We start from the raw sequence: 26,468 nt of genomic DNA on the forward strand, positions 1-26,468 counted from the left end.
GGCCCCACTGGGCTCCTGCCCCTCCAGCCGCTCTGCCCTCCACACAGGTCGGCATCCTGTCTCGTGTCCCCTCCTCAGGGAGCTGTCAGCGGGATGGGCAAGGGAGCTGCGAAGGGCACGAGGAGTCCCGGCCTCCTCGGGGGCACCTCTGGACTTCCTGATCACTCTCCCTCCCCTTGGGGGCAGAGTTGAAGTGCTAGCTAACAGAGCAGCATTCTGGCTCTGCCCCTGAGGCACCAGGCCTGGCACAGTTGGTAGAAGGGTGGTTGGAAGAGCAAGTTCCAGGCCAGCTGCCCAGAGTTTGAAGGGGCTTAGCCGCAGTGGGGTGGTGAGGTCCCCACCCGTCCCGCCAGCCAGCACCCTTCTCCTCCCCTCCGCCTGCCTCCTCTTCAAGCCCCCAACCTCAACTCCGGAAGCTTGTGGAGCAGGAGCACCTGGCTCTCACCCCACTCACTCCTTCAACTCGGGAAACACTCCTGCATCTCAGCCCGGCTACCCCTCCTCCTGGGCTTCCCTGGTGGCTTAGCTGGTAAAGAATCTGCCTGCAATGCAGGAGACCCAGGTATAATCCCTGGGTTGGGAAGATGGGTCAGGAAGATCCCCTGGAGAAGGGGATGGCAACCCACTCCAGTATTCTTGCCTGGAGAACTCCATGGACAGAGCAGACTGGCGGGCTACAAGTCCATGGGGTCACAAAAAGTCGGACACGATTGAGCGACCAATACTTTCACCTCTCCTCCTACACACCCCTTAGTGGGTCTTGGCTGAAATTTTACTTCTTCCGGGAAGCCCTCCAAACTGCAGTGCCCCCCCTCCTCTGCCCTCTTGTTGCATGCTGCTGTTAGCTAGCACTTCGGTAATAACTCGGTTAATGACCCCTCTGTCTCGCTAGACTGCAAGATCTGCAGGATGGGACCACTGTTTTAGCACAGTGCCTGACCCAATAAATATTTACTGAATGGATACAGAAAACTAAGTGCTTCTCAAGTTCATCAGGGGAAGAGCTAGGATTGGGGTGGGGTGTGGCCTGACTTCTGTCCCAAGCCCCCGTGGAGCTCCAGGGTCTTTCCTATCTGCGAGGCTGGGACTAGGAGGGACTGAGGCTGAAACTCCTTCTCCTGGGTCTCTGGCCCTCTGGAGCCTCAGGTTAACCTCCAAATGCCCTTCGCAGGGCTCTGCCTGGAGAACAAAGGAGGCCCCAGTTGTTCCCACATTGCTCTGGGAGAGGAGCAACTGCTGCCGGCCAGGCCCTGGATGAATAAATCCAGCAACTGTTTGCAGGACAGTGAGATTCACGATTCTCTCCCGCTACTCCCGTCTCTGTCCCAAAAAGGAGAAAGGGAAATTGAAAAAAAAAAAAAAAATGGGGAAAGATCCCATCCCAAGCCCCACGACCTCCCTAGCCCCTGCTATCCAGTCTGTCTGAAAATGTTATTAACCACGCAGAGGGCACAGGGACAGCCACCTGCCGTCGCAGACAACTGGGACAGCCGCAGCAAAGGGTGAGGCTGTGAGATCAGGACCCAAAAAAAGGAGGTGAGGGAGGGAAGGATTGGGGGTGGGGGGTGGGACACAGGGCAGGAAAGATCAAAGAAAACTGACTCTGGAGAACACTGAATGCCCAGCTCAGCAGTCGCAGGAAAGGGCCCTGAAGATGAGCAGAGGGAAAGGGCAGAGACCCGCAGAGACACCTAGAACCAGAAGGCCCAAGAAGGCCCTGGGACACCAGGCTGAATGGGGAGGCAGGAGGTTTACGTGGGGGCAGAGGGTACAATGGCGGGGGTTGGGGGGGAGGTAGCGAAGGAGGAAACGAGAAGTTGACTGGGGAAGAGGGAGAGAGGTCTATTAAAAACCTCTCAGTGCATAACACAAAATGTCAGGGTTTATAGCTTCATTCTTGGCATTGCCGGGACTGAGAACCCTGCACAGAAATGTCACCGCTTGTCATGTTTAATCACCTGCTGTTTGTTAACACCTTCCCTGCAAGGAGCCTGTCTCAATCTGCCCCTGGGCCCCCAAGGGACCCGGAAACAGAAAACATCCCCATCTCCTTCTTGGCCCTGTCCCCGGGACCTTGAGGGAGGAGCTCCATCAGCCATGCAGCTGAAGGCCTCCCCAGGAGCCCCAAAGTGACCCTTCTGAACAGGCGGGCCCGGGAAAGGGACCCACACGGTCCAAGCAAGGGGCCAGGACCTCTGGCCACGGACTACGTGTTCTGAGTGGCTGGAGCCAGGGTGCTCCCAGGCTGACTCCTTTCTCCTGCTGCCTTCCGTCTGCTCTCGAGAGCTGCCTGTCCATTCTGTCTGACCCACTCCTGTCCCCACCTCCTGACCCCGGGTGGAAGAGAAGAGAAATAAAAGAGGGCCCGCTCAGATCCCTGCAGCCTGGAATTCACCAATCTGTCTGCTTGAACAGCAACTGCCACATAACATCTAACATTCAAAGCCACCATCCTTCCAGTTACAATCCTGGATCACACCATCTGTGGCTCTGGCTTGGCTCTCTCTGAACATGCTTTGCTGGGTTGTTTAGACTAGGAATTCTCAGTCCTACTGCCCCGTAATTCCTTCCCCTGGGGTGGGAGGGTGGAGTTGGCCACTCGAGCAACACAAGTCTTCCTAAGAACACCTGGCTGCTCTCTATCCCTGAAAGCATGGTGTGGTTAACACCAGATGAGGGGCTGGGTCCTCTCTCAGATGACACCTACACAAACAACCCAGTCCCCAGACGAGAGCCCCCACGCAGGGGCAACTGTCTGCAGAGCAGCAAGTCGATCTTGTACAGTTCCCAAGGTGGCCCCGTTACTTCCAGAAGCGATGAGGGCCAGTGATGAGCTGAGCGGCAAGGGTTTCTCATCCTTCCAGCAAAATTCACGCTTACACAGAAACATATCTGACAAACATGCAGCCACACAGCTGCCTCCCAGGAGAACGCCTGTTCATTTAGACTTTCTTCCTGAAGAGCCCTTCGACCCATCCATTCATTCCCAACAGAAACAAGTCAGAATATTTTCAACTCCCTTTCGATCCTTCCCAGCAAATAGACGGCAGCACCCCTTTCTCAGGAGATTGGCAGTAATGAAGGCTTTTAGAGGAGGCTTCCTCCAAAAAGTTCAAACTGTATTTGCATCAACAATTGCATTTTATCTTGCAGGGCAGGCCCAGGGATGTGTCCACGGGTTACAGCGAGGATGTAGGTGGGGCCCGGAGGTCTTGGGGATGTGGGCCGGGCAGCAGAGTTACCATCCTGGCCCACATCCCCAGTGGAGGACTGAAAGAGAACTGCACTCCATGCTGCCATTGGAACTGTCCCTAGGGAAGCCCCCTTCCTCAAGGGCAGCCCTACTCTGGGTCTGTCTCCCTTCGAAAGTGTTAGTCGCTCAGTCATGTCCAACTCTTTGCGACCCCATGGACTGAGGCCACCAGGCTCCTCTGTCCATGGAATACTCCAGGTAAGAATACAGGAGTGGGTAGCCATTCCCTTCTCTAGGGGACCTTCCCAACCCAGGAATCGAATCCAGGTCTCCTGCACTGTAGGCAGATTCTTTACCATCTGAGGCACCAGGGAAGATGCCATCTCTTTGCATTTGGAAACAAATCCCTAAGTGTCTCTGGGCCTCCTGTTGCCCCACTGGTGAAAGGGAAAACTACTTGTGTCTTTCTCCAAGGGAATTGAGAAGAAATGGATAGTCGGTGTGGTGTGCCTGGAGTCTCTTGGAAGGAGGGCACTGAGTAGACTGACCGGGTTTATATTGCCATGATTCTGCGTGTTGCACCCCGTCCTCTCCAGGGAGGAGGGGGCTCACTGTTAAAAGGGTAGGGAGGGTTAGGGGCTCAGCTGCAAGACCTTTCCCATGCCCAGCAGAGGTTTTCAGGTGGTGCCTTATTGTGCCAGGGGAGGTGTGTGTGCATACCCACTCGAGTCCACAAGCACGTGGCTGAACACAGCCCATGGAGCTGGAGCAGGGCAGGTTTAGGTGGAGCCAGTTGTAAATAGGAGACATAGGAGACACCATTCAATCCCTGGGTCAGAAAGATCTCCTGGAGGAGGAAATGGCAACCTACTCCAGCATTCTTGTCTGGGAAATCCTATGGACAGAGGAGCCCGATGGGCTCCAGTCCATGGGGTCAAAAAGAGTCAGACATGACTGAGCACACCTGCACACGCAGTTGTAAGTAACCCCTCTTGGTCGGAGACTGTTCCACAGGGGCTCGGGCTCTCCAGGACCCTGAGGGAGGGGCCATGTCACTCAGCCCATCTTCCTGCCTCCAGGCCCCGGGGGCTTCATGGCACATGGGTTTTTCCTGTCCTGGGCAAACCAGGGCGGGTGGTCACCACATCGCTGACTACGTGGAGTGACAGCTAGGAGCCTCCCCAAAGCCCCGCCTTCTCGGGTGTCAAGGCAAGTGCCCCACCTCCTGGGTACGCTGCCCCGTGGGAGGTAGGACCTGAGCCCCTCCCACTTCAGGGATTTGTAAAGCTGGTCCCCATCATTGAGGTGGACTCTGAACACACATGGAATGTGTTCCCGCCCAACTCAATAGGTCAGGGTGGAGCCCCAGAGGAGCCAGGAGCAGGGTCTGGCCTGAGGTTCGGAGGAACCCCAGGGTCCAGAGCTGTTTTCTCCAAGCCACTTGGATTTATCAGATGAGCACGGCCTCCCAGCCAGACCCCCTGGTATAATCCTTTCATTAATTTACTGTTCGATGGAAAATTACTCCTTACCCAGGAATATAAGTTTTCATCTTATTTTAAGTTTGATTCTTAAAGCAATTACCCAGGCATCTGGCAATGACTTCACCGCTGCAGCCGGGCCCTGGAGGGGAGAAGCTCGGCCCTGAAGCTGCACAGACTCCTGGCTCCTGGCCCTGGAGGGAAGTTCAAGGAGGACTGGGAGCCCCCAAACAACTGGCCTGGGTCCTGGAAGGGAAGTGGGGGGGCACACCACTGTCTCTGATATTTGCTGTGTGTGGAAACGCTCCTCTCAAGCACCACCTGCCCCATGAACCCACTGGTGACAGTTGTTGAAAAGCCTCAGCAGCTGGTGCCGCGGGAGCATTTTCTATTTTTAATTGTTTGATCGGAATATTAACTCATCTCCGCCCGTTCCCAAGACACACTTCCCAGCCAGAGGGTTTCCCCCATTCCCCAGACCTTTTTCTCTCTCCCTCTCCAGTCGGAAATCTGCTTTGAAAGTAATAACTGGAAACACAGACCTCTGTGAGTTTGCAAAGGATCAGCGCACGGGAGAGAGAAAGAAATAAGGTCCTCACCAGCCAGCGTGCCCTGAGCAGACCTCAGAGCCACAGGCAGGGCAGGTGGCTCGGCACCCACAGGCACCGCTGCTCCCCCTCCCCCTTCCTGGCCAGCCTCTCCCTCTCCCCTCCAGTCAGCCCCACTGACCCAGTCTGCTCACTTGTCAACCTCAAGTGGGGCGGGCGCTCAGGAGCCTCCCAGGGTGGAGGCCCCGGGAGGGAGGCACGTGGCCCTGGGCTCAGTGGCTGACTTTCCTTTCAGCTGCCATTTCCGAGAGGGAGGGAGGGGGAGAGGGCAGCCTCTCCATGGAGCCACCAGAGAACCTGCCAGCTAGGCCTCCAGGGAGAAACACAAGGGCTCCAGGCCCAGCCCCGACGGGAGGGTCACCTGGCTCAGCCACTGCCTGAGCTGTTGGGGACAAACTGGACCCTGGAGGGCCCCCCTCACCCATCATCGGAAGGCCCCCCCGCAACCCAGCAGTGGGGCCACTTGGCCTCCTCGCCCTACCTGCCCTTGGCCCCCCTGCTGGGCTCGTCCCTCTCAAGGTCGCAGGGCTGTCCACACCAGGAATATTTACTCACCAGACTGGCCCTGTTAGCAGCACTCACCACAAATATGCTTTCTGATAAAGTTGGCAGAAAAAAAAGTTCTAGAGCTGGAAACAATGTCAGAAATCATCCCCTACCCCCACCCAGGGAGGGTGAGGTGGGGCCTGCGAGCAGGTCACACAACCAGCTCCTGGGGGAGGCTTCTGTCGCGCTCTCCCACTTTTCTCCTTCCTGTTTTACTTCCCAACATAGAGCCTGTTGCCAGGGGACCAAGGGCTGGGGATGGCTCTACACGAGCACCCGAGCACTGGGTCTTGGCCCCCAAAGGGCACGGCCCGGAGGCAGGGGTGTGGGCAGCAGCCCTGTTTCCCCCGCCAGGAGCTCTCTCGGGGGCCTCTGGGGGACGAGGCCAGGCGGCCTCTCACCTCTGCTTCTCCCTGGGCCGTCTCACCTCGCTGAGCTCCTGCCCACCCGCCCGCCCTCCCTCAGTGCACATGGGCTTTAATGTTTTTATTACCTGTTTGACTCGCTGCCTTATTGCTTCTCCCCTTAATGGGGCCGTAACCGTGGAAACGAGGAATAAACGGCCACCAGAAAATGAGATGATTAAACAGGTCACCCTGGCAAAACAAACTCAGCCAAGGAACCTCTGGGGGGTGGGGAGGGTAGGCTCCTCCTCCCCCACCCATGGCTGGAAGGCTCGGACCAGACTGGGGACCAATGTCCCTGTCCCTGAACTGGGGCAGATACAGGGGGGCGCCCCCTGCTGGACAGTGTGGCACCCGGCCCGTCCCTTCCTCAGGCTCCCCTATCTCCCAGGCAACCCTCCTGGCTGGCCTTGGGCCCTGTGCTCTTCGGCTGAAGGGGTGGCAAGGAGGAAGGCCGGGGCCTAGAAACAATGAAGATCATCACCAAGGAGGAGATGCACTGCCTGGTGACACAAAGTTCTAGAATTCTCTCCCCGCTGACTTCCTGGATGCCTCCGACTTTCTCACTGAGCTGGAATCTCCCATCTAGTGCATCTCGGGCTCTCACGGTGCATAGTCCCCCCCACCCCCAGGGTCCCTGAGTTCCTGGAGAAAGCTCTAGAAGAAAAAGCCAACCTAGGCCAAAGTTCAACGTGGGAAGGTCTCCTCCGAAAACCCCTGGTCTTTGGAGCCACACCATATTTCTGTGCCTCCCCTGGGCCAACCTGCTCCCACGAAACCTCAAGGTGGAAGGCAACACGAGAGGGCCTTCTTGACAGTAGGGAGACTCCTTAACCCCTCCGCACTGGCTAGAAGAACCCCCAGGAGGGACCCTATGGGAAGCTGAGAACAGACCCCAGAGCCAGTGCAGGAGCAGCCAAAACCACCATGCCAGGGGCAGAGGGACATGGGGTGGGCCTTAGTACACGCCACCCCTGCTTTCTGGCTTCACTCCAGGCACTGCATCCACCCAGCTGGAGGGGTCCTGGGCCTGAGGGGCAGGACCTAGAGAAGATGGGACATGCCACAGTGAGGTTTCTGCTGGGGGGAGACTGAGACGGGCAAGAGAGGAGGCAGAGGAGAGTCCCGGACCCTCCATTGGCTACTGCCCCCAGTCCCCTCCAGGGCAGCAGACTGTGGGTGTGTGACCCCCCCACCCCAAACCACGGTCATGGCTAGCAGCTAATGGGGTCCCTGTCAACCACTGGCCACCTGTCTTCATCCTCATGCCCACTTTCCCCCTCATGTCATCCCTCATCCCAGCCCCACTCCTTCCTGTAAACCAGGCCTAGAAAGCTCTGGAGGAGCCAAAGCCCAGGTCCCAAGGCAATCAGCCAAGTGTTTCCTGCCCGCCTCCTGCTGCCCCCGCTCAGAACCTGGAGAGGCACATCAATCAACCCATTCCACCAGCACTAACGATGGGAAGGCACGAGGCCGGCCCTGGACCACGTGCTGGAGGAGAGGTGGATGCCTAGCTAACTCTAATGGTCACTGTTAGGAGCAGCAGCAGCAGCAGAAGGCAGGGCTCCCGGCCTTGGCCTCATGGGGGAGGGTACAGTAGTCTGAGTGCTGCTCTGACACACCAATGTCATGGGTATAACCAGATCCTCAGAGCAGCAGGCTCCTGGCCAAGCTCTGACCTCTTATCTCCTTCCAGGGCCAACTGGGTGTGAGGCTGCAAAGGGTGAGGGGCAAGAAGGTAGGCAGGAGGGCCTGGCTTTAGGGAGCTGGACGGCCTGGGCCAAACAGGTCAGAAAACTATGGTTGCACAATGGGAAGCAAGAGTTCTGCTCTTCAGGTTGGGGGAGGGGAGAGGTAGAGGGGAGTGAGGAGTATGAGGCAAGAGAGGCAAGGGACAGGAGGAAGTCTGGAAGGTATGGGTGATGCAGGAAACATTGTCTGCCTATCTCCATCTGTCCCAATACATCCCATCCATTATCAAGTTCAAAGGCCACTCCTTCACAAAGCTCCCTGGGCTCTCCGCCCCAAAGCTCCTCTGCCTGGTGGGACAGGTAAACACACCTGTCTCCCTCCACCAGGCAGACCCCAGGAACCTGGGAAGGACCAGGTAGCCTTCGTTGTTGCAGCTCCTACAGCGGGTGCTCCTCAATGCTTACTAAGAACTGCAGGCCTCACTACCTGCCTGGGGTTTCCTCCCCTTTGGGGAACACCAGTATGTCCTGGTGCGTCGGGATCATGAAGATGCTATGCCATGGTCAGGCAGCCAGAGGGGTGAGTGCTGGACCACCAAGCTGCCCCTGTCCCAAGCCATCCCCAAGAAGCGGCTCCCTCCCCCTCAGCTCCCTAGGACCACCAGCTCTCCTCCACCTCCATCTCCTCCCCCTGAACCCTGGTCTAGCTACCCCAGAACAGCTGCTGCCTGCTGTGGGGACCCACAGGCTGTAATTACTACAGAGCAACTTCCTTCCCCCTGAAGATGAGGAGGAGGAGAAGGAAAAGGAGGAGCAGGAGGAGGTGTGGCGGCACCAGGTGGTCAAGGTTTGAAAACCAGTGCAGGGAGGGCAGTGTAAAGGACACGCCTTAGGGGCTGGTGTTGGGGGTAGGGAGCAGGGAGGGAGTGTGTGTGAAAAAGTGGCCTGACTATATTCTAAGAATGCTGGGCCAGGCAGAGGAGGCTGCCCAAGAGGGGGTGGGTGCATCACTAACCTGCCAGGTCTAGGAAGAGGAGTCCGGGCCCAGAGCCTCCGGGGCCCCACCCCATCCCCTGCCCAGGGACTCGAGCCAGGGGCAGCAGCTTTAATGAGGAGATGCTGCTGCGTGACTCAGCCCTCCAAAGGTGCCTCCATTTATTTTATTTTTCCATCATAAAAAAACCCAAGCTGCAACTCGGCCAGATTCTCCAGCCGTGGGGGATGGGAGAAGACCGGCCCAGAGAGGACTGACTAACTGGCCCCAGTGTCCTTCTTAGAGGAGAGACTTAATGGGTTCGTCTGGTTGGTCCCAAAGGGAAAAAGGGCCTGGGATGGGGTCCCCCGAGAGCTCTTTCAGACCTGCCCTCACTGCCTCTGTCTCCTGTTGGAGGAGAATGGCTACGCCGGGCTTTTGATCCAGGGTAATACTCTGATATCACATAACTAGTGCCCGGATTGGTTCAAGGGGCCACTTCGCAACCCACAGCTGCCTCTCTCAAATGCTATCTTACGAAAAGCAGGTCCACTCAACCCCTCCCCAGGGTTCCTACTGAACCCTCTCGGCAAAATTAGGTTGGGAGTCAGAGAACCAGAGACCTTAAAGGTCATCTGATGCTTGTGTTGCTCCAAATGTCACAGCCAGCCTCTGTTTGAATGGTACCAGGAAACCCTCAACCTCCGAGGCGGCCCATTCTGTGCTTGGCTCTATTGCTCCTTCCTGCCAAGATGGCACCAAAGCACCTACCCCTTGCAGCGGACTGGCAAAACCGGTGCTCAACCTGACGGTTGGTAGGGACCAGCCCCAACTTAGACTGGTCGAGTGGGTGTATCTGGCCAAGTAAAGGCTTGAGGAAGGAAAACTGAGGACAACCTGCTCTGCCCCAAGCCCTGCATGGAATCTCTTCCTTCAGAAACACCAGAAAAACCTTCCCACTCCCCATTGTACATCGGGGTGGAAGTGTAACCACAGCCAGCAAGGTTCCTAGAAGCCTCCAATCCTGGCAAGGCCCTAGCCTTCACCAGTGGCTCACAACAGTCCTGAGAGTCTAGCGGTGGGCTACACTCAGACGCAGCAGGGGCTGGGCTCAGGAAGCCAAAGTCTTTGCTCTCTGAGGTCAGATACTGCCTGGAAGAAGTCTGCAGCCTTTCCTTTCCTTCCTTGAGACTGTGAACCCTCGAAGCACATGGCCACTATGCTTTTCCACTCCAAGAACCAGGCTACTAAGCCAATCTGTCTCAGTCTCCCTTGACCCTGTCACTTCTGGCCTCATCCACAGCTGAGCCCATGGACAGGATACAATGCGGGGGGTCTGTATGCCATGAAAAGGGGTCCAGGTCTAGAGTCCCAGCTGAGCTGATCCAAGGGAAAAAGAAGCAGGCCTGGTTCAGTGAGCAGCACTGATCCCTCCCATGACTTACCTCGACGACACAGTGGCAGCCGCGGGGCCCAGTGTGCAGTGCTGGCCCTCATGGTTCCCACTGGGGTCCCTGGTCATCTCTTTGAACTTGCTCTCTTGCCCACTTTGCCCTTTACCTGGCAGAGTCCACCTTGGGTCCTCTGATGGACAGCTCCAGCCCTGGACAGCTCCTCATCTTCTCAGGATCTCCCTAGGGAGACTGGGGGCACTTACAACTAGATCCTCAAGAATGAAGGGCACAAGTTCCTTCTCAAAGCTTAACCACTGTTTCAAAATCATTTTCACCCTGGCCTCCAGGTTTTCTCAGGGCCTGGGAATCAGCCTAGTGGGGCCTAATCCTAGGGAGCCTCCCAAGTGCAGCCTGGATTCACCTGTGTCTGAAAGCTTCCTTCTTCCTCCCATCCCCCTCCTGGTTCCCTCCCCCAGGGAAATCACTCTAAAAGGGCCTAATGGAACTATGTCCTCCTCTCTTCCTCTCTCTCCTCCCTCCCTCCCTTTCTTTCTCTTTCCTCTTTTTTTTTTTTATTAGCATTTGTGGAATTTATTCCCAAACTCTCCTAATCTTCCGTACACAACCATTTGATTTGCATAACCCAACCCCCTCTCATAAAAACTGGCTGCTAGTTTAATTAAAAAATGTAAATTTGCTGTCATCTCGGGGCCTGGTGAATTAGGACGACATCGGCATTTTTTATTGCTAAAGACGTCCAGATTGATCCAGCCCTTGGCTGAACTATGGTGGAAGAAAAGGGGTCCACATTGTCCCCGAGGGCCTTGAAGTCCTGCTTGAGGTACCCCCCGGTGAAGCCATGGTTCTCCCACCACTGAGTTACTTATGGCTGGAGTGCTTCCCTAGACCTGCCCGAGGCTGGAGGTGATGTTAACCCACAATCCTGTTTACTGGGTCCCTGGTGCCAGCAACCCTTTGGGGCCTGTGTCTCCTCCAGTGCTAGCTGCCCATGATGGTCTCAAGGAAGAAAGCCCCTCACCACACTAGAAATGAGCCGAAGCCAGAAATGAGGCCCCTGGCCTTGGCTGTGAGCAGAAATACATTCAAGAGGTTGACAAAAGATGAGATGGAGTGAGCCCAGAGACAGGCTCAGAGGGGATCTCAGAGTTCCCACCTGCTTCCCTTTTTTTGTGAAGAGGGGAAAAAGTGCTTTTCTTCTGAAGTCCTGAGATTAAGTGAAACTTCCAAGTTCAAAGAAAAGGTATCACCAGATGACTCCTCCAGGAAACAGTCAGAACTTTGACACCCTGGACCTCCCCTCACTGAGTGCCCAGAGCCCAGGCCTGGGTCCTGCTGACAGTGCCCTGCTCCAGCTACCGGAGGGACCAGCTGACCTCAGGGGCCCTTCTAACTTCCAGGAAAAGTTCCCAGAGTCTGCCCCTAGAGTGCAGAGACAAGTAAGTGCGACAAGAGATTCTGTCACCCACAGGCCCAGCAGGCCCTCTCTCCAGTTGGGGATACCCTACGGAAGGGCTTTGGAGCATGCTCCAAGAGCAGGGTGATGTAGGGGTGGAGGATGGACACCAGCTCCAGCTGCCATTGGGTTTGGAAGGAGGAAGATGAAGAGAGCCCGACTTCCAGCTGAGTAATGCCTGTGTCCCCTGTGCCCGCCCACAAGCACAGGATCACCTGCCCCAAGTAGGGGGCAGTGCATTACCATCACTGGCCCATCCATAAGGTCTGCTTCTCAGCTGGGATGGGTGGGGGCCCCCTGTTTCTAAAGAAAAGGGGTGGGGCCTGAGAGGGAGTTGATGAGACACTTGATTAGAGGTGGGGGCGGGCTGCTTCTCCATGGGAGGGAAGGGCAGGGAGGGGCAGGGTGGCAGCCCTGGCCTCAGACACCTTAACCACTTTGCCCAGCAGGGGGTGTCGCACCCTTCCTGGGCACAGAGGTCGTGTGGACCTCCACATGGGATTCACCAAGACCACACCTGGAGGAACACAGTCTTAATACTCCCTCCCCCACAAACACATCTCCCTCCTTCCCAACGCCAGCCGCCATGTCCTGTCATTGGGCCCCCCAGTGCTGTCTCCTGCCCTCTCTGCCCACTCTTTTGACTTCAAAAGGTCAAATGTTGTCCCTAGGGGCAACGCCATGGACTTGGACCATTATAAACAACAACTCTGACCCATACCACCTTCCATAAATGAAACAGAAGGGTTCAGAGATCAATCTCCAGGAATTATCAACCTGTTTAGCACAGATTTAAAAACATTTAGGAAGAAGACAGTGCCTGGGATGAGGGTCCTGGTCAAAATTCCATTTCAATACGGAGGGCTAATGGGAAGTCTCAAGGAATTTAAAGTAAACCATCATTCTAGACTCAGATGGGAAAAGAAGTGTTGATACAGTTAGATTAAAACCAATAAAACACCAAAATCTCAGGATAAACTCTGCTCCAGGCCAGCACTATGCTATCTGGTACCCTAAACTAGGAGCCATGCTAGGCACCCCAAAACTTGGACGTCCAAATTGAGTAGTTTGTCTGGTCTACCCTCTCCCAGGGTGGGGGCTAAGGGGGATGGGAGCGAGTCCTGGGCCCCTCACTTTGAACTGATAACAGCCGCCTCATCCCACGGGTTCTCAGGTGAAAAACACTCATTAGCCATAATAAGCAGCTTGTTCATCCGACACGGCCTTGTCCCAAATAAATTAAATTCCTTTACCTTGAGACAGTCGCCCCGAAACCAGACTAACCACCTTTCCCAACAGGACGCTGCTTTCAAAAACTAAACCAACCCCCCCACTAAAAAAATAAAAACACACACCCCACAGCCAGACACATAGAGATCTTTCCTAGGGAAAAAAACGTACAGCAAAAACACGCAGCCATTCAAAAAACACGGAGAACAAACAAAAAAAAAAAAACCCCACAAAAAACCCCTAAATCCTCTCTCTGGGTGCCCCCCAGCTCCCGCTCCTCTCTGTTCTTTCATAATGACAAGCATCAAATTAGTCACAGTCACTAAGCAAGTAACAAATAATAACAATAATATCATCAGAAGCCTCGCAATCCAGAAACCAGGGCGAGAAGCGCAGCCGGCACCAGACCCTCTCCAGGCCAGCCCCCACCCCCTGCTCAGCTGCTACCTCATTGGGCTAAAAATAATAACTTCCGTAAAAGAACCGAAAGAAAAGTGAAAGAGCCACCCCCTGGTTCCCACCGGCCGGTACCTGTACCAAGATCCATTCTCCTCTCTTTGGTCCCAAACTCTTCGAGGATCGCCAAAAAAAGAAGAGGAAAGAAAAGAAATCTGTTTAGTCTCTCGCAGTGCCCCCCACTTCCCACCCCAGCCTCCCCCCTCGGCACCCCGCACCCTCCCCCCATCGAGGGGCGGTCAAGTCCCCGGGACGAGGGGAGCGATGAGAACGGGGACCCGGAGGCAGAGCGAAAGTTTCTCCCTCCCGCCCCGTTGGCTCTCGCGCTCCGGCATTGCACACTCGAAGCAGCTCCTCGCCGCTCTCGACTTCATTAAACTAAAAGAGAAACTATTTATAGACACGGCCCGGGTCTGGGGTCCCGGCCGGCCCGCGAAGCCGAGGGGCGCCCCCGCCTGCGCCCGGCCGGGTTCGGCACCCGCCGCCCCCGCCCCGCCCAGGCGCGCCGCGCCGCGCCGCGCCCCCCGCCCAGCGCCCGGGTCGGAGCCCCGCGGCGGCGCCCCCTGCCCTCCCCCGCCCCACTCCTGTACTCACCATAGTCGGAGAGTCGAAAGCCGAATTCACTTAAATAATCAACTTTCATAATACTTAATTAATGCCTAATTGCAACTGATTACTCCCCGAATAACAAGTTGTTTTAAAGCCCTGATGTCATTGCTCCTGACGGTAACACTCAGGGTAACAGTTTGGCAGGAGGGAGCGGGCGGGCGGGAGCGGCCGGGGGCGCTGCCAGGCGCCGAGGTGATTGGCAGGGCGGCCGCGGCACCGCCTCCTCCAGGCCGGGCCCGCGCCGCCCCGGCAGGTGAAAGAGCAGAGCTCGGCCCGCCCGCGCCCGCGCGCCCGCGCGCCCGCGCGCGCCCGCCCTCCGGGATGCTGGAGTGAATGGGCTCGCGTTCGCCCGCCCCGCGCCCGCTCCCTCACGAGCGCCTCCGTCTGGTCCCCCCTCCCGCCCCCCGCGCGCGCGCTGCTCACACGCGCGCCCCCGCCCGGCACCCGCTCGCGAGCGCGAGCGCGCGCGGCTTCAGCGCACTAGCCCGGGCGGCCAGCCTTATTGGCTCAGCGATTGCCCAAACCTTAGACTTCGGAGGGAGGAGGGAGGCGGGGACTCGGAGGCCGGGGACGGGCGGGAGCCGGGAGGCGGGCGGGGGCTCGGCGGTCCGAGAGGAGCCGGCGGCCCGCTCTCGAGCCCCCGCGCCAACTCTGGCCGGACGCTGGCGGGCGCGCGCTCGCCCGCTCCCCTCTGCGCTCCGGCCCCGCGAGCGCGACTCGATGGTGGCCGCGCGCGGACTCACTCCCCGGCGCCGGCCAGCCAAGGGCTCGTGGCGCGCGCGGCCGAGCAAACTTTTGGGCGCAGGCGGGCGCAGGTGTGAGCACCGCGGGGTCGCGCCTGCTGAGCCTTACTCTACACCGCGGCTCCCCCCTCGCGCGCCTCTCGGGTTTGGGGTGCGGGGGTACCAGGGGCTTTCTTTCCTCCCCCATCCCTGTTGGTGGTGTTGTTTTTTATTTCTGAGGAGAAAAGACTCGGGGGCGGTGGGCCTGGGTGTCCCGCGGAACACGCGCGGCGGCTCGCGCTGTTTCGCACACCGTGGCCCCCCGCAGGCTTCACGAGTGCAGGGACCCCCGGGGTTCCGCCACTTCGCTTTGGCCTTGCCTTTAAATGCACCCTGGCACTCCACCCCACCCCGATCCCTGGTCTACCCAGGTCCCCTCTACGTCTCTGCTTTCGGGATCTTCCTGCTCCTCTTGCTGCCCGGAAGTTCAGCCCCCAGCCCCGCAGCCGGAGCAGCATCTCCTCTCTCACCCCGCCTTGGCTATGAGTCCTAGGAGCGCCCTCACCACGAATCCGCGCTGTCACTTGGGTTTCCAACCCGCCCTCTTGCCTCCGCCACACCCCATGCAGGGCCCGGGCAGACAGGGCCCAGAAAACCCTCAGCCGAGGAGCCAGCGTCCTGCCACCTGCCCCCTCGGACATCGCCACATTTCCTGTCTGCCAGTTCATCGCTGGACCAGGCAACTTGTTCTCTCCTTGCCGTCTTTTCACCCTCAGAGAAAGCACTTTGGTGGGTCTTTCTGTCCCCAGAAGTCCCCGCTGTAGCCGGATATGTTGAAATTCCTTCAATTTTAGTCACCTAGGTTACCCACGGGGAGTGGGGGTGGGGGGATCGCCGTGCCGAGGAAGGAAGCAGGCAGGTGAGCAGGAAGCTGGCGGTTTTGCAGGTGAAACACCTGGACTTCACTGTCCCCAGCTCTCCCTCGGGCCCTCCTGCACCCAGCCTGCTGCCTTCTCCCCCTATCCTGTTTCGGGGGAGGCCACACTTCAATGAGGGGTTCAGAACCCAGGCTTTCTTTTCTCTGTTCTTTGGGCAAAGTTCAGCAAAATGGTGTTGGGTTATTTTTGCAATATTTCTATTTTGCAAAGGGAGGGGCCCAGGGAGGCCTTGGGGCAAAGAAGTCAGGGAGTTTAACAATCTACTGTTTCTCCCACTTTTCCCTTATTTTTGTTCTTTTTTTTTTTTTAATTGCGCTTTAGTTCCAAGTGGCCTCACAGGGAGGTTAGCATCGCTTCCCCATCTGACCGCCCTCCTTGATGCCTTCTTGGCAACCCCCATTCCTGGTGGTCACACGACCTTTACCCTTCAGGTCTGCCCCATCATTATGGAGGATGAATAGCTGGAGAGGCCCAAGAGCTCTGAGTGTACCCCAGCCCTAAAATCCCAAATAAGTGACCAGAACTCCTTAAACAAACCAAGCCCAGTGTTTCTTAGATGTTGCTGGCACAGGGCAACCAGGCAGTGAGGCCACGAGCTTCTGCTTCCCACATAGGATCTCAGAGAGGGCACTGCAGCATCCAGGACTGCTCTGGGGTACACACATGCCTCTGGGTACTCCCACCCCTGACTCCCCAAAGCAAGGCTTACAGCTTTGGGTTGTAACAGCAGGCAGTCCAACCCAAATCCCAATCTGAGTGTCTACTTCCTGATGTGGGCAACTGGAATGTAGACCGAAGCCTGAAGACATAGGGGTGAAAAGGGAATTCCTGGGTGCATTTGAAAAATGCACCTATGGGGAGCTCCCTGCATATGTGACCCACATGGCCTACGGGCTGCCTATGAATGTCCTTCTGGGCTTCTGAGGATGGCGGTCAGGGCCTGGAAGGGCCTACCTGCCTGTTACCCACCACAGGGCCAACAGGATTGGCTGCACATTAACTTTGGACCTCTGGTGGACCAAGGCTGGAGAGGAATGGCTGATGGGTAGAACTGAGAGAGCTGGAAGGAAGGGGGAGCAGGCAAGGTGGGCTAGAAGGTCCCCCGCCAAGCACAGCCAGTACTTGAGGGAGGCAGGAACGGCCCAGAGAGCCTCAGCTCTGCCAAAATGATGGCCACCATCAGGCACTGCCAGCATAAGAAGCGCTGCCCAAGAGTGAGGGGCCTTCCTTCCTGAGACACACAGAAAATGAGGCCATCCTGGCATGTTATGATCTGAGACCTGAGAAGGCTGAGGCTTTGAGGTCATGGATGTGAGTCATAGGCTGTGTCACAGCGGGGTCCCCCAATCTCTCTTTTCCCTTTATGTGAAGGGGAGAGGCCCAGGATTCTGGCACCTCTGAGCCTGTGCCCCATTTTGCCTTGAGAACCCTGATGTGGTAACACCCCTGTAACTCGGAGGCCAGGCCACAGTTTCTGTGCCCAGGGCCCCAGGGATGGAAAGCCCAAAGCCACAGCTCCTCCTGGTCTCAAGGGCCTGGGCCCAGAGCCACCAGCTCCTCCTCATGCTCCCCACCCCTGAAGGAAAACGAGGAGCCCTACACAGCCATGCCACCCACCGGGCCCCTCGCAGGGGTCTCGGGAAGCCTGTCAGCTCTCCCCGGGGCAGGTTCCCTCGATGGCTCCCGGCGCCCTCGCATCCGCAGTTTGCCCACTCGTTTTCTCTCCCTCCCGAGCCCGAGGCCTTCTCAGTCAGCAGCCTGTTTACACACCAGGTATCTCATGCTTTATCTGCTCTCATTTTGAATTTGTAACTTTCACATAAACTTGAACAAAGCTCCTTTTGTTCCTGCACCCCACCCCAGGATCCCAATAAACTGGTTCCCTCTGAGGCGACTGGGCCAGGGCACTGGAGCCTTAGCCAGACGACTGTGTGTGCCTGTGAGCCAGCATGTTCGCACCTGCGAGGGAGCCCGTGTGCCCGCGTGTGAGTGCCCTCCCCGGGAGGACGGTGGAAGAGTGTCAGAAAGAGCCCTAAGTCAGCAAAGTGTGAACGGGAAGGATGGTGGAATCGGAGGGAAGAGCCCCATCACCGTGGCCCAGGGGACGGGGATAGCCTGAGGCTGGGTGTGAGAGGTCCTGGGCCCTGGATGGTTTCGGTGTCAGGGCCAAGGGAAGACGGGATGAAGAGGAAACAGAGGGCAGGGGAGGCCTAGCAGAGCCAGGGGCTGAGGCCGGGCTCAAGCTAAATGTAAGGCAGATACAAGGAACGCATTATGGCGGTTTAGGGGCTGGCAGAGCTGCCGCACGCTCGGCCCCGTAATCCTGTTAGCCAGCAATCTCCATTCCGAAAGAGCTTCATTTCTTTGTGAATATTTGTAAACTAGATATCTAATGGAAAATTATAGGAAAATTATAGTGAAATTCATGACGGAGAAATCCGATTATCCCTAATTCAATTATGCCATCTTAGCCCACACAGCACATTTCCCATTTTTTTCCCATAAATACCGATGCCAGGGGTCCCGGTAATCAAATAAAATTGAAAATCATCTTCCCATTAAATTCAATTAGCCGCAATTTCTAAAGCCTATCAGAGATTTTAATTACTAAATTATAAAATTCTCCAATGCTAAATTGAAACCAAAAAAATTGCACATCCTTATATTTCAGAGAAAAAAAAAAGGGGCCAGCAAAATCCCTGGAAGATGCCCTCCTCTCTGTGCCCAGCTCCAGAGCAGATTCCCTACCTGGAGGGACCCCACGCACTGATGCCTGCTTGCCCGGCTGGGGACGAAGCTAGGGGGGCAGGGGAGAGGGCCCTGTCAGGGAAGGGGCTGAGGCATATTAATTTAGCAGAGTGGCAAAGCACACCTGTACCCCCAAGCATCAGGGCTGGGCCGGGCCCTGGTGAGGACCCGCCTCCTCACTGGCTGTCCTGGCTCCTCAGATGCCCTCAACTTTGTCCCCCACCGAGAACAAGGTCTATAAGTGTCACCTTCTTGGCCCACGGACATGGCTTGGGCCCAGGTCATAGCTTGGCCTCAGGGCTCTGCACAGTTCTGGGGCAGCAGACCAGAGGCAGCCAGCTTCTGACCCAGGTGCCGGCTCTCCGGGCACCCAGCCGGGTCCCCAGATGGCCTGGGCTGGGTCAGAGGTGAGAGGAGGACAGGGCCTGATGCCCAAGATGGCCAGACATCATGGGATGGTCCTGTGGCCCCCAGCCTTCTCCAGAGCATTCCCAGGAGCCATGGGCCCTGGCAGTGTACCAGCCTTCTGGGAGAAGAGCCGGGGATGGACGTGGCCCAAATCTGGCCTCTCCCTGCACTTCCAGCTCATTCCCTGTTCTTCGCCTCTTCTGGGAAGCCAACCGGCTTAACTAGCCAGAAGGACTACCCTTGCCCCACAGGAGAGCTCACTCTTTCACCCCCATTTCCTTTTAGGGAAGTGCTGGCTATAACCCCAATAGTAGGCCCTCCTCTCCACCCCCCCACCGCCATCCCAGGCCACTTACCCCACTCTCTAAGGCTGCTCCTGAAGTCAGAAGAGCCTGGGGAGGTGGCACCGGTGGTAGCATAAAGTGACCCTAGATCTCCAACCCAAGGTGGCTGGCCAGGTGGGCAGCCACTGGGCCCGGCAGTTTCAGGGCGGGCAGTAGCTGAGTTGCTGGCAGCCCAGCTCCCGGGAGCAGGGAGCAGGTTTAATTTGCCAGGCAGTCAGGAGTGCCAGCAGGGGAGGCACCCGCAAACAAAACAAAAACAAAAAAGTTAATTATCTTTGGCTTTTTCTTAATAAATATCCAAACTGGCCCAGCCGGATCTTCCGCTTTGGAGGGAGAGGGAAGAAGGAGGAAAAAAACCCCAAACCAAATCCAACAGACTCATTCTCTCCCTTCCCCTTTTTCTCTCATCCTTGTATGTATCTCTTATCAGAGCAGTAACAGTTTCACATTAATTCCCTAATTTCTCAAGTGCAAAAGTATGGTCACAAAAGGTTGTTTTTGTTTTTGTTTTTAGTTTTAGAGTAGGAAAGTGGGTGTGTGGAGAAGAAAGAGGCAGGTGGGAGGGGAGAAAGAGAACTGGATAGAAGTAAAAGAGAGTGAGAAAGAGACAGAAGGAAAGAGAGAAGAAAAGACAGAGAAAGTACGATGCAGGGAACTGAGTTTGCTACCTTGCCCCCGGGGGCACGGCCCAGCCTGTGGCCCCAACCTGGGCAGGGACCTGTTCTGGAATGTTGTGTTGGCATTTTATTTCAGTTACAATTATCAGCTACAGGAGATAATGGGTATTCTTCATTTTAAAGCTCCAAACCACCCAGGTCTCACTGGCCACTTTGGCTCCCTTGTTGATGTCAGTCCCTGTGCCAACCCCTCCCCTCCAGGAGCTTGGCTGGGAGAGAAGGGGGCGGGGGTTGGCTGTCCTTCTGGGGGGGGTGTGAATTTTTCTATGTGGAATTGCAAGTGTACCTGGGGAGAGACATGCGTGTTGCCACCTGGGCTTACGTATTTAGATAGTGCTCATACACGCCTGAGTCCATGCTGTTAGAAACATCTGGTAGGGCACCTGCGTGTGTCGGGGCAGCCAGGACATCAGGCAGTCCCTCATGGAGTACCCGCGCCAGAGTTCCACTACCTGGGTTCAAACCCCAGTTCCATCTCTCACCAGCTGTGTAACCTCACTCAAATCACTGACCCTCTCTGAGCCTCCATTTTCTCAGCATCAAAGTGAATAATAATTAGTGATTGCCTAGGGCTGAGGGTCGGGGAGAATGAAGAGTGACTGCTAATGAGCACCGGCTTTTTTTTTTTCTGGGGTGATGGAAATAGTCTAAAATTAGATCCTGGTGATGGTGGCACAACCTTGTGGATATACTAAAAACCACTGAACTGTACACTTGGCATGTGAATTACACCTCAATAAAGTGGTTATAAAAAGTGGGGACAAAAAGGGGGAATGCTAATAGCACTTATGGCATTGAGTTGTCATAAGGGCATATGCAGCACACAGCCTGGCACAGAGGACATGCTCAATAAGGACCGGTGATTAGTCAGTTCGTGTGGGTTGGGGGAGGATGAGTTGGCATCCTGGGCCTGGGCTGGTCTCCATAAGCACATACTGCTGGGGCTTACAAAGGTCTACCTGGGGCCCAGGGGCCCGGCAAGCAGCTTGTCAAGCCTCTGAGCTGCCCCCCACCCATCCCTGCTCAATACTTGGTTGGGGTTCCTGGGCTTCTGCTCCCTGGCAGGCATGGGAGAGTGCGCGGCCCTCCTCCTGCCTCCCTGCCCGGGTCCCTGGAGAGGAGGCTGCCCAACACGGCGGGCAGACTCTGCGCTCACTCTCCCCGTCTCACAGTGCACTCATATTTTCCATGTGCAGCAGACCATGAATTCACCTTCATACTAGTTACAGGGTTATTTAGCCTCTCCTGACACTGACAATCACCAAACTTTAATTCGCTGCTTGGCTTCTCCCTGCCGTGCCCTCTGCCCACCCCCCAAATCCCTGGGAGAGGATGGGAAGAACCTAGTCCAGCCTCTTCTAACAAAGCCTGCCCTTTGGAGTGATGGAGTGATGGGAGGTTGGAGGGGGATGGTGAGAAGGGGAAGATGATGGACAGAGGGCGGAGGGAGAGAGCAGTACCACCAGGGCTAAGGGGAGCTTGCATCCTACTCCTTGGGCCTGACACTAATGTATTCAACCCCATGTCCATCCTGTTATGAATGAAGACTCAGCTGACCGGGCTTCGGGTCTGAGGGCTGGCAGCCCTGGCCAGGACCAACGGGGCCAGAACTCATTGAGATCCCAGGACCAGGTGGCTGGCATGGGCTGGTTCCTCTGCCTGATGCTGGATGAGCAGGTGCCCATCTGAGAACCCACCAGAGGGAGCCCACTCTTACCAACCTGAGAAGCCAGCTCTCATTTCTCTGGCCTCTCCCAGTGCCAGTCTCCTTAGGCCAAGCCCTCCTGCCCTGCAAAGGCTTCTCCCTGGTTTGGAGCCCTATTGCCTGTATCATGTCTATGTTCCTTTGATGAAGGCAGGTGCATGTGTGCGTGCTGAGTTGCTCAGTCATGTCCGACTCTTTGTCACCCCACGGACTGTACCCACCAGGCTCCTCTGTCCATGGGATTTTCCAGGCAAGATTATTGGAGCGAGTTGCCATACCCTCCTCCAGGGATCTTCTAGACCCAGGGATCAAACCTGCGTCTCTTACATCTCCTGCATTGGCAGGTGGGTTCTTTACCACTAGTGCCACCTGGCAAGGGGTTCTGCTCAAAGCTGCTGACAAACATTAGATTGGAAACAGAGACTGAGACATCGCCCACCAAGGATCTAGATCATACCATCCTGGGACTGTGGAGAAAGACAGGGCCCCAGTGTGTCCACAAGTCCACTTCTTCACCCACTGGGAGAAGCCACTGCTACCTGGAGCACCCAGGCCAGCCCCAGCACTGTCTTTGTTTCTCTTCCCTTGCCTTTAGCAGATCCCCTTCTTTCTATCTCCCCTGTGCTCCCATACCTTTCCAGGAGTGGGCCTGGCTTCCAGAAGTTCCAAAGAGGCCCCTGGTTAGCTCAGGGGCCAGGCAAGCCCAGAGACCTCAGACTCTTCCTCTTGAGCAGTCACTGTCACTTTCTCCAAGACCTCCCAGGCAATCGAGGTTTCCTCTGAGGACCATTTGGTGGAATCATCATATGCACACATGCTCAGTCATGTAGTCATATCTGGCTCTTTGCGACCCCATTAACTGTAGCCCTACAGGCTCCTCTGTCCATGGGATTGTCCAGGCAAGAAAACTGGAGTGGGGTGTCATTTCCTCCTCCAGGGGATCTTCCTGACCCAGGAATCAAACCCATGTCTCTTGTACTGGCAGGCAGATTCTTTACCACTGAGCCACCAGGGAAGCCCAGGAACTCTCTTATTTGCCAAAACTAAGCTGGCTCCATCCGTCATTTGTTAGGCAGAGAGTCTGGAAGCAGCGAGGACTCACCAGACAAGGACCCAGACTAGGGGGCTTGGAAGAGCAGAGGTGGGGCCAGGGCAGAGCCATGAGAGGAGAGGCAGGGAAATCTATCAATGGGTCCCAGCTCTGCCTGCTGCTTCCCAGCCCCCTTCTGCTGCCCCACCCTTGCTGGCAGGGGAAGTGGCCGTGGTGGCCTGGGCAAGAGAGATGTCAACGGGAGCGATGGCAGAGATGGGAGAAGGGGCTTGTTGACTACAAACTGTCCATTATGGCTCAGATTATAAGCATATTGCGCAGGGCTCTCTGCACGCTGCCGAGGAAATCCAATACGCTGAAAGGTTAATGCAATCAATTAGGGTGACAAGGAAGTAAAGTAAAGCCTTTGGAGTAGATGAAAAGGAGAGAGAGGGAGAAAGAGAGAGTGCCACGGAGTTGGGGGTGGCAGCATGAGTGGTGGGGAGGTGAGGAGGAAGAGAAACTAATGGGATGTAGAGAGAAGGCTTGGAGGGGAACACAAGCCTACAAAAGGCCAGGAGCCCTCAACGAGATGATGGAAAGAGAGACAGCGGCAAGGGCAGCAGAAAAGGGCAGTTAGTGATCTGTGCGGGGACCCATCTCCAGCTCAGACCTCTGACAGCTGCACAGCTTCAACTTCCTCCCCTCTCCCTCTCCCTGCCAACCTTTTCTCTGGAGCTTGGAGCCCAGATCCCAGATTAGCTCAGTAGTAATGTGCAGCCTTGGTCCCTGCCCCTGGACAGGGCAAGTGCCCACATAACATCCAGGGCCTTCTCCCTAGAACTGCAGCCTCGTTCCTTCCTTCCCCAGAATGAACCCCAACTTGGCCTCCTTTGCCCTCACCAGCCCCCAGGATCACAGCTTTCCTCCCTGTATCCTAACTCTTGCTTGCAATGAGCCTGAAGAGCAGAGAGCATGGCAGTCCCTTTCACAGATGAAAAAACTGATGCTCAAGAGGTGATGCAACTTCCCAGGGCCCTGCAGCAGACGTGCAGGACATGGGACTGACTTGAGAACTCAGGGACACCTAGTTCACCCCCGAGAGAGGGGCATCTTCCATAGCACTCGCTCAAGCGAGGAGCCTCAGCTTCTCCAAGATGAGGGACTTAGAGGTCCCGGGGCAGGAGAGGGGCTCTGCATGGAACCTGCTGAGGGCTGACTGCTGCCTCTTACATGCCCGGGGGAAGACCTCCACTCTGGCAGGTATAAAGGAATGAAGGAGGGAGGGAACAAAGGAGGTAGGTGTTGCCTACCCGTCAGACACCTTCAGCCCCATCCACTCACATGCGAGATGGTTAGATAGCATACTGACTCAATGGACATGAATCTGAGCAAACTCTGGGAGATAGTGAAGGACAGGGGAGCCTGGTGGCCTATAGTCCTTGGGTCGCAGAGAGTTGGACACGACTGAGCGACTGAACAACCATAACAACTTGTCTGAATAACCCTGCAAATGAGATATTCTGCTTACCTTGCAGAAGAGGAAACTGGACCTGAGAATTTCTAAAGGCTACAGGATGGAGATACAAGGCTCCTGGGATGCTGGGAGCAAGAGCTCTGAGGAAACTGTCAAGGAGAGGACAAGTGGGGCTTCTCGGGAGGTGGGACTCAGCAGGAGATGAGGTCCTACAGAGATGAGAGAGAGAAAAGGGGGCCCCAAAGGGATCAGGACTGCAAGCGGTCCCATAAGCTCAGGGATGGAGCTCCCTGACAACTGCCCGGGCGCCTCAGAGCAAGACACGAGCACAAAGCAGGATAGCAGTTGCACAACCCTGTGAATGTACTTAATGCTAGGGAACAGCACACTTAAAAATGGTTACAGTGGTAAACTTCATGGTATGTCTATTTGACCACTTAAAAAAAGAGAGAGAGCAGCAGACAGGAGCCAGAAACTCCAGAGTGACAGACAGTAAACTTTTCCTATAAAGAGCCAGAGAGTAAATACTGTAGACTTTTCAGGCCAAACATGCTCTGCTGTAGCTACTCAGCTCTGCCATCTTAGAGTGAAAGCAGCCATAACTGATACACAAATGAGCAGGTGTGGCTATGTTCCAATAAAACTTTATTTACAAAAACAGGCAGGGGGCCAAAGTTAACCCTCTGGCCATATTTTGCCAAGCCTTGGTCCAGAGAATGGAAGGAAGCACCTGGGGCTGACTTTCAGGACAGAAGTAGCCAATCTGAACCTTGCCAAGAAGTAGAAAGAAGGGCTGGGCAGAGGGCAAGTCAGGGTCTCCTTACCCGAAGCGGGTGGAGGAACAGAAGAAAACGAGGGTTGGCATGGGAAACAGATGTTCAGGAACCAGTCCTTTCCAGCATCCCAAAAAGCCCTTCACTGTGCTTCAGATGCATGAAGGGGAAGAGAGTTGCAGCTCTCAACATTCCAGGAGTCCTGATGCCAAGAGAGAGGTGTTGGGCTATGGCTAAGAGAGGATGGGAGTGGGCAGCTGCGAGGTCGGGCTGGCCAGAAGGGATGCCAGGGAAGAGAAAGACGAGGAGAGAGGCCCGGGGAGCAGAGCTGTAACCAGGGTGGTGCTGGCGGCAAAGGGAGGAATTCATGGGCCCCAGCGAGAGCGCAGGGCGCGGGCCGGGCCTGCCCTACACCGGCCGCCTCTGATCACGTTTTCAGGGCCACTGCCCGCCGGCACAGACAATGCTGGGGGAGCCTTTGAAGTCCGAAAGGGATGCCGCGGTGGGAGCCGCGCGAATCTCTTCCCTCCCCCCATCCTCCTGGGGGAGGGGGCCAGCAGGACAAAACCCGGAGCCGGTCACAGCCGGGGCCCCCAAAACGCGTGAGACAAAAGGAAAACAAACAGGTTTGGAGCCAGGCGCACGGTGCCGTGTCTGTCCCCCGCCCCGCCGCGCACGGATGATGGATGGCTGCAGCCAGCTAGCTCGCCCGCCGGGCAGGCCCCGCTATTTACATAACACTGGCGTTCCACCGGTCACCTCTGACACGGCACTGCCTGGGGCCGAGGCCCGGTGGCCCCCGAGGTTCCTCGAGCCACCGGAGGACTGGGACGGTGTGAAGGCCCAGCCAGGCCAGGGGAAGGAAGGACAGCAGCCTGCTCTGGGCTCAGAGTCTAGGGCCTCCTCCCTGCCAGCATCCCATGGAGGGAGGAGGAGGCCAGGGGGTGGGGCGGCAGCCTCCCAGGAGAGGCAGGACTGGACTTCTAGGGCTTTCAAATCCATGTGGTTCCCAAGCACGAGTTGCAAGCAGGGCCTCCAGGAAGAGAGGCAGAAGCCAGAGGGGAAGACAGCACTATGGAGAGCTGGGCATAGTCCTGCCAGGCAGCTGACATCTTAGCCTGATCCTGCCTTGAACACATTCCACGCCCAAAGTCAGTGATCCACAGGTCCCCAGTCCATTTCCAGCCTAACCATCAATCTGAGACACTTCTACCAGGGTCATCATTTCCTGCCAGGTTCAAATGGCAAGTGTGCCTCTGATTCCCTATCTCCATCTTCCAGACCCACCCTGGGTGCTCGGCAGGACTGAGCCCAGCTCAGGGTGGACATATACCAGGTGCATGGTCTCTAGTCGGGGGAAGGACGCAAGGATCCAGAAGGGCTCAGGCCTTACCTTGTCGTGGGTCCTAGAGGCTCCTCTCTTGCAGTGGGGGTGTCACTTCATCCTGAGGAGGGACAGAGAAGAGCCTCTTATCCTTTCAAGGCAGGACACGTACAATTCCCCAGTGTGTGCCACCACCACCGCAGCCCCCCCGACCCCCGAGCCAAGAGACTGATGCTCCAGGGTGGCCAAGGGAGTCAAAAATT

The 26,468-nt window shown here is 56.3% G+C and overlaps 1 protein-coding gene across 2 annotated transcripts in view; it reads right to left on the bottom strand.

Moving 5' to 3' along the window:
* CASZ1 (castor zinc finger 1) overlaps positions 1-26,468 on the bottom strand; it is a 154,931-nt gene that overhangs the window by 41,849 nt on the left and 86,614 nt on the right. Inside the window, exons 1-2 of one of the 2 annotated variants that reach the window (XM_081489423.1) lie at positions 14,045-14,461; positions 13,526-13,564 (exon numbers count right to left, since the gene is read on the bottom strand). In XM_081489423.1, the coding sequence (XP_081345549.1) occupies positions 13,526-13,564; positions 14,045-14,093 (88 nt within the window). In that variant the 5' untranslated portion in view covers positions 14,094-14,461. Of the gene's footprint in view, positions 1-13,525; positions 13,565-14,044; positions 14,462-26,274; positions 26,327-26,468 lie in introns of those variants that run through there. The other variant, XM_081489424.1, reaches the window with a different exon arrangement.

Source organism: Giraffa tippelskirchi, chromosome 5 (genome assembly GCF_054371585.1).
Source record: "Giraffa tippelskirchi isolate mGirTip1 chromosome 5, T2T-mGirTip1v1.2.pri, whole genome shotgun sequence".
Taxonomy (NCBI): Eukaryota; Metazoa; Chordata; class Mammalia; order Artiodactyla; family Giraffidae; genus Giraffa; species Giraffa tippelskirchi.